Source organism: Hippocampus zosterae, chromosome 17 (assembly GCF_025434085.1).
Source record: "Hippocampus zosterae strain Florida chromosome 17, ASM2543408v3, whole genome shotgun sequence".
NCBI lineage: Eukaryota > Metazoa > Chordata > Actinopteri > Syngnathiformes > Syngnathidae > Hippocampus > Hippocampus zosterae.
Genome location: NC_067467.1, coordinates 12,063,013 through 12,069,703, shown reverse-complemented (window position 1 = coordinate 12,069,703; position 6,691 = coordinate 12,063,013). Strand labels below are relative to the sequence as shown.

Here is a 6,691-nt window from a genome sequence, read left to right as displayed (position 1 = left end):
TCCTCACCCAACCACACCACTTCATCTGCCTTTAGTTCCGTCATCAGCACCACTTCCCAGTTTTCTTTGTTGACTCTTTCTGCTACTCTCCTCAACCGCTTTCTAAATGTTTCTCTCACACTCAATCTCCTCACATTCCATGTGACTATCACTCGTTCACCGTTCTTGTCCCGAGCCTCAGTTCTGTTTCCCCCTTCCCGTTCCGCCCTTCCTCTCCTCCTCTCTCCCCTTCTTTCATTCCTCTCTCTTCTTTTATTGTTTCTGCTCCTTGCTCCCCTCTTGCTTTCAGGGCCTGGATGGGGGTGAGTCCTCTGTCTTTCACCCACCCTCCCACATGTCTTTGGTCCATCCCGCCTTGCTTGCGCTTCCTTCTTACCATCCCCAACTCGCCCCCTGGGGAACCTTTTTCCCACCTCGTCGCGCCACGTGCGGGTCCTAAAAGGGCCCTCGTCTGACTTTTATTTAAGGAGGGTTGTGGGGCAGCTACTCCCACTTCCCTCCGTTCTGATGGGGCGAGCATCAGGTGTCTCTCCTTCCGGTGAGGTCCTTCCTCCTTCCCCTTCAGCTGATAGGTATTCAGCCGCAGCAGGGGCTCGAGTCCCCCGGCGTTCCCCCTCGCGCCACGTGGAGGCATCCCACCATGCGAGGGCGGCGGTCGTGTCCTCGTGTCCTCCTCTTCAACTCTCGTGGGATATCCGGTTCGTCACCGGCCAGTAGCCCGCTGTTGGCCCGCCATGAAGGTTGAAAGGGAGGACGACAGAGAGACATGGTTGAAGTCCCCAGAGATGATCAGCAGGGCGTTGGGGGACTGTGTTTGCAGCCTGCTCACGACAGTCATCAGGGCACCACACGCTGCATCACTATTAGCCGACGGGGGGATGTACACTGTCACAGCTATGACGTGTGAGAATGGAGTTGCGTGTGCTATCTGGATCTCCGTTCACAGGATGCGTAAAAAGATTAAAGCAAATGAAGGAGATGAGCATAAATGAAGCTGCCCCTCTCCCCCCCATGGGTTTGGGGTACAAAACCACGCAAAACAAAATGGGAAGAAGTAATAAATAAAGTAAAAGGACGAAAAGAAACTCAAACAGGGATATGAGCTGCTGGAGAGGCAGCCACTCAGTGGGCGCCATCATAAAAAAATATATATATATACATATAATATAGAAGTACTTCCTGGCTACACTATCCTTCCGTGTCTCCTCTGTGACTAGTCCTCGCACTAGCTACAAGATAGAAGGTGCATTTACAGCCAGCCGTCTCAGCCTAGCCAAGTACACCTATCCTACTGAACGCCTTCAGCAGAAGTTCAGACACCTCCGTGGCTTGCCCATTCCTGCCTTCACAGAAGCTGAGCCGTCACTCCTTATTGGCTCAGATCAGCCTCACCTTGTAACACCAGTTGAAAATGTCAGGCTCGGTCCACCAGGTAGTCCAGCCGCTGTTCACACAAGACTAGGGTTGACCCTCCAAGGGCCATTTAAGTTCATGGGACGGCCTACCAACTCCGTTGAGTGCCTGTTCACCTCCTCTTCCTCACAACTTGAGGAGCTACATGTTGAGAGGCTGTGGAAAATGAACTCAGTCCCTCACCGTCCCGAAAGAGAAGTCCAAGCAAGACCATTTGGAAGTGGCTTTATTGAAAGCTGAAACCCTCCATGTAAACCTGAACGGCACCCAAAGGTACGCTACATGCTTGATTCGACATCCAGACCTGCCGCCACTTGAAGCCCCTAAGGATTCTGTTATGCTACTGCTACGCAGCACCGAGAGACGCCTCCTGAAAGATCCTATTACAGTGCACTCCGCTTAATAGAACACCGGTTAATAGAGTAATCCGCTTAATAGAGCAAAAGGCTCTGGAACAGATTTGCCTAATGCAATTTCCTATAAAGATACTCCGCTTAGTAGAACAGATATCCGCTTAATAGAACAGGCCGTAAGCAATGAACATTGTAAACTAGTGGTTTTCGAAGTGGAGCTATCGCGATACTGTACCACTATCGCGAGAAAACGCGGTAGTTCTAGCCGTATACAGTAACAGGTAGCACGCGTCACTCCACACATAGACACACGCACGTCACAATGGCTTCAACTTCATTCAAGAGACGAGAGAGAGACGAAGTGTAGCCATCGCGATACTGTACCACTATCGCGAGAAAACGCGGTAGTTCTAGCCGTATACAGTAACAGGTAGCACGCGTCACTCCACACATAGACACACGCACGTCACTATGGCTTCAACTTCATTCAAGAGACGAGGGCTATCGCCTGCGGATAAGAAGGACATACTCAGACGATACGATGCATTGCCGGATTCTCAGAAGGTACGCCCGCGGTTTCCAGGACTTCCCTCTTATCCAGCGCATTGAGAGGGAAGTCAACCGCAAAATTACGGACTCCTGTTTCCAGACAAAAGTAACGAAATTTTTCTCGTGATTTGAGATGTTTGACTGAAGTTGATTAAAGTTGTTGTTTTGTTGTTTGATTAAAGATATGGACGTCCACAGTCGAAATATCTCTTCTAACTCGTCAGCAGGGGGTTTTCTGCGTGCATAACTTGGTCGTCGACGTGTCTGAAGGTGTACCTAATAAAGTGTCTCCGGTTAATAGAAACTCCGCTTAGTAGAACAGAAGCGCTTCGGCCCAATGGTGTTCTATTAAGCGGAGTGCACTGTATTTCGATTTTGTTCAACTGCGTTTAAATCTCAAACAAAACAATATAAATATTGAGAATAAAACAGCATTGTCATTTTCTGACAATATTTTAGAGATCGTCAGAGGCACACTGTTCATGTTCATTTTTTCCATAAGTAGTTTTTTTTTCTGAATCTTTGGTTTTACATTTGATGATTTCCATGGCAGCGTTACTTGGTACGGTTACCGTTGCCACAGCCTTTCCAACTGAAGTGAGTGTATCTTGGACAGGATATCTTGCTGCTGCAACAGGCGCAGCTGCAGCAGTGTCCTGAACTATTGCTGCCCCGTTTCCGCAGCTAAAGTTCCAACTGGGGGGGGCGCCCCTGGCCCCAAGCAAGCCCCCACACCTAAGGAAGCCTGAAGAGCCAAACCTCCGACATGAACAACCAGTTCAATAGTATCGGATTCTCCCTCCTTGAAACTCTTTGCCTCTGAACCAGCAACGACTCCGATGGCACCACCAATTGCTGCCCCCAGAGCCACAGCGGTCTTTCCTGAGACCGCTGCGGCCACTGCCGAGGTCAGACTTACGCCAAAGGCAATTCCAACTGTCAGTCTGATGACGCCAGTCGCCACGTCTCCAGCACCTATGACGAGCGAACGGCCTCTTCCCTCGTTTGCTCCGCTGCTTCCCCTGCGCTTGATCTCCAACATTATCCTTCTCTGCTCTTCCCGGATAGCCTCGGCCTCTTCGAACATAGTGTTGCTATAAAACCCGCTTTTACTCTGCTTCACCATGCTGTCCGCCTTACTTAGGAGTTCTTAAACCTGTGCCGGATTATTGGACTTTTGAAGATTGTTGAACACTTGGTACCTGCCCTCCGCACTTGTCAATGAGATTCCTAAGTGCAGCAGGAGAATCTCTCAGATATTCGTCGAACTCCATGCCTTGAAGTTCATCCCCCCCACCCCCACCCCCCCCGGTAAAAACAACCACCGTGTGGTATTTGACGGCATCATCTCCAAATATTTTGGCCAGATTGAGAATGGCCATTCTGTCCACCTTACTTAGGAGTTCTTGAACCTGCACCGGATTATTGGAGTTTTGAAGATTGTTCAACACTTGGTACCTGCCTCCGCACTTGTCAATGAGATTCCTAAGTGCAGCAGGAGAATCTCCCACGTATTCGTCGAACTCTATGCCTTGAAGTTCATCCCCCCGCTCCCTAGTAAAAAGAACCACTGTGTGGTATTTGACGGCATCATCTCCAAATATTTTGGCCAGATTGAGAATGGCCATTCTGTCCACCTTACTTAGGAGTTCTTGAACCTGCACCGGATTATTGGAGTTTTGAAGATTGTTGAACACTTGGTACCTCCCTCCGCACTTGTCAATGAGATTCCTAAGTGCAGCAGGAGAATCTCTCACATATTCGTCGAACTTCATGCCTTGAAGTTCATCCCTCCCTGGTAAAAAGAACCACTGTGTGGTATTTGACGGCATCATCTCCAAATATTTTGGCCAGATTGTGAATAGCCTGGTCCGCATCCTCTGTATAACGACCAATCGGCACCACCAAGAGAAAAGCGTGCGGCCAAGGAGCACAGAAAGACAGACACTTAGCCATTTCTGTCTAAATCTGCTCCTCACTGAGGCAAGTGTCCCCGAAGTCCGGCATGTCAACCACCATAAGTCGCCTCAGTCTCTTCTGTTCATGACCTTCTGCAAGATGGTCCTCGCCTTTTATCAATCTTGAGGGCCTTCACTTGTTCGGATGACAATTTTGCCAGAAATTCAGGCTTCATGAAGCATGCAAGAAAGCTTTTCATGAGTTCTACTTGTTTGTCATGAAGGATGTGTGGGGGACTTACTCTGGAATAGGAGAACATAGTCTTTCAAGAGTCTGAGTATGGCCAGGTAGAAGGAACTGATCAAATCAGTCATTTTGGACTTGACAATGATCTTTTCCACTATCCTCGGTTTCCTACTTCGGCCATCTTGTGTCATATTCTTGTTTGACATTGTCTCCCAAATTTCCTTCACTCTTTCTTTGCCATTTGAAGAGACCCCATGTCCCCCCCCCCCCCCCCCCCCACTCAAAATCTGCATGATAAGACTCTTGTACAAGGCACGATCTTCAAGGCACATGAACCCATGGTAAATGACACTAAATGCATCCATCATGACCATGTTTTGGGGCAGTCACATCATAACAGGAGAGCCATCTGTTAGAGAGAAACCTCAAGGAAGTGGTGAATAATTTCACAAATCTCTCAAGAGTAGTTTCAAATCAGATCATTTGATGTCATTGTGAAGATCTGTTGCTAAACTCTCAACCCATCATCGAATGGTTCACAAAACTTCCAACAAGCATTGTGGACATGATGGCAGGAATCTCCATTGATGTCCAGAAGCTGAAGAGCCTTTTCCTTCCTAATCTTCACTTCCAACCCATTCTTGGCACCTCTCATCACAGAACAGGAATCTGAAAGCAAGGAAACAAGGTTTTCCAAGGTATATTGTTGTCATCGAAGATCTTATCAATAGCAGCAAACACACTGATCGTGTCCACTTTATAGAGCTCAATTGACTCCAGGTGCTCAACCACAATACCGCCCTGTTTCATGGATAGATAACTGACCAGAATGGCCAATATCCTCTTGTCAGCATTGCTGGTGCTTTCATCAACATTGAGAGAAAATGGCCCACTACGCATGTTCTGAATTGTCTCATCTGTAAAGGTTTTTCCCAGTCCATGTAGATTCAAATTTCTGAGAATGCTAATTGGGATCAACACAGCTTCTGAAGTTTTTCAAAAGGCCATGAAACTAATCTTTACAGGTTATCCATGTGCAGTGATTGTCGATGATATCCTTGTCGGAGGAAAAGGGATTAAAGAGCATGACTGCAGTGATTGTCGATGATATCCTTGTCGGAGGAAAAGGGATTAAAGAGCATGACGGCAACCTCAGGAAAGTCCTAGATCGTGCAAGACGAGTCAAACTCAGGCTAAATACCAAGAAATGCAAATTCAGACTGAAAGAGGTGGGTTATGTTGGACATGTGTTCACAGACAAAGGACTGAAAGCTGACCCATCGAAAATTGTGGCGATCAATGACATGCCCCACCTGAAGACAAGGTTTCTCTCCAGCGGTTCCTAGGAATAATTAACTATCTAGGGAAGTTCATTCCAAACTTGAGTAAACTGTCAGCGCCACCACGCCAGCTGCTTCACAAAGACATTGTATGGAGCTGGACGCATCATCAACAAGAGGCGTTCGTCAGAATCAAAGCATGCATCACAAGCCCACCAGTGCTTCAGTACTACGACATGAAGAAGGCAGTGACCCTCACCTGCGATGCATCTCAGTACGGCCTGGGAGCTGCATGCCTACAAGATGACAAACCAGTCGCCTATGCATCACGAACTTTGACAGAGACGGAGAATAAGTACACCCAGATCGAGAAAAAGCTTCTCGCTGTTGTGTTTGCGTGTTACAAGTTCTATGATTACATCTACGGAAAACCAGTGGTGATTGAAACCGACCACCAACCATTGGTCACCATCCACAACAAGCCCTTTCACACGGTCCCAGCGCGATTGCAAAGAATGATGCTCAGACTACAGAAGTTCAACCTAACACTCGTTTACAAGAAGGGTAAACATCTCTACATTGCGGACACACTTTCTCGCACACCAAGGCTGAACACTCCCCCATCAAAAGAGGAGCAGCGCGATTTTGAAGTCATCACGCTTCAACTTAATTCAGCCAAACGTCTACCAGAGCTGGCAGGACACCCAAAGACCGACCCAGTTCTTCAGATACTGACGCACTACATCCTACAAGGTTGGCCCACACGGGTAAGCTGTGTACCTGAAGCAATCGAACCATTCTTTAGCTTTCGAGAAGAACTGACTGTTGAAAACGAGATTGTTGTGAAAAATAACAGAGCTGTTGTTCCAGCTGTTCTACAGGAAGTGTACTTGCAGGTACTACACAAAGGACATCCAGGCATGGAGTCTATGAAAAGAAGGGCAAGAGACA

General features: G+C 47.8%; 1 protein-coding gene across 1 annotated transcript; it reads right to left on the bottom strand.

The window, feature by feature from the left end:
* Positions 1–2,976: 2,976 nt before the first annotated feature.
* On the bottom strand, positions 2,977–4,430 carry LOC127590373 (uncharacterized). The gene is given in 3 exon segments (XM_052049891.1): positions 2,977–3,517; positions 3,774–4,108; positions 4,110–4,430. Coding segments are annotated over 3 exon segments (1,038 nt in total). The 5' UTR covers positions 4,272–4,430.
* Between the last annotated feature and the right edge of the window lie 2,261 nt (positions 4,431–6,691).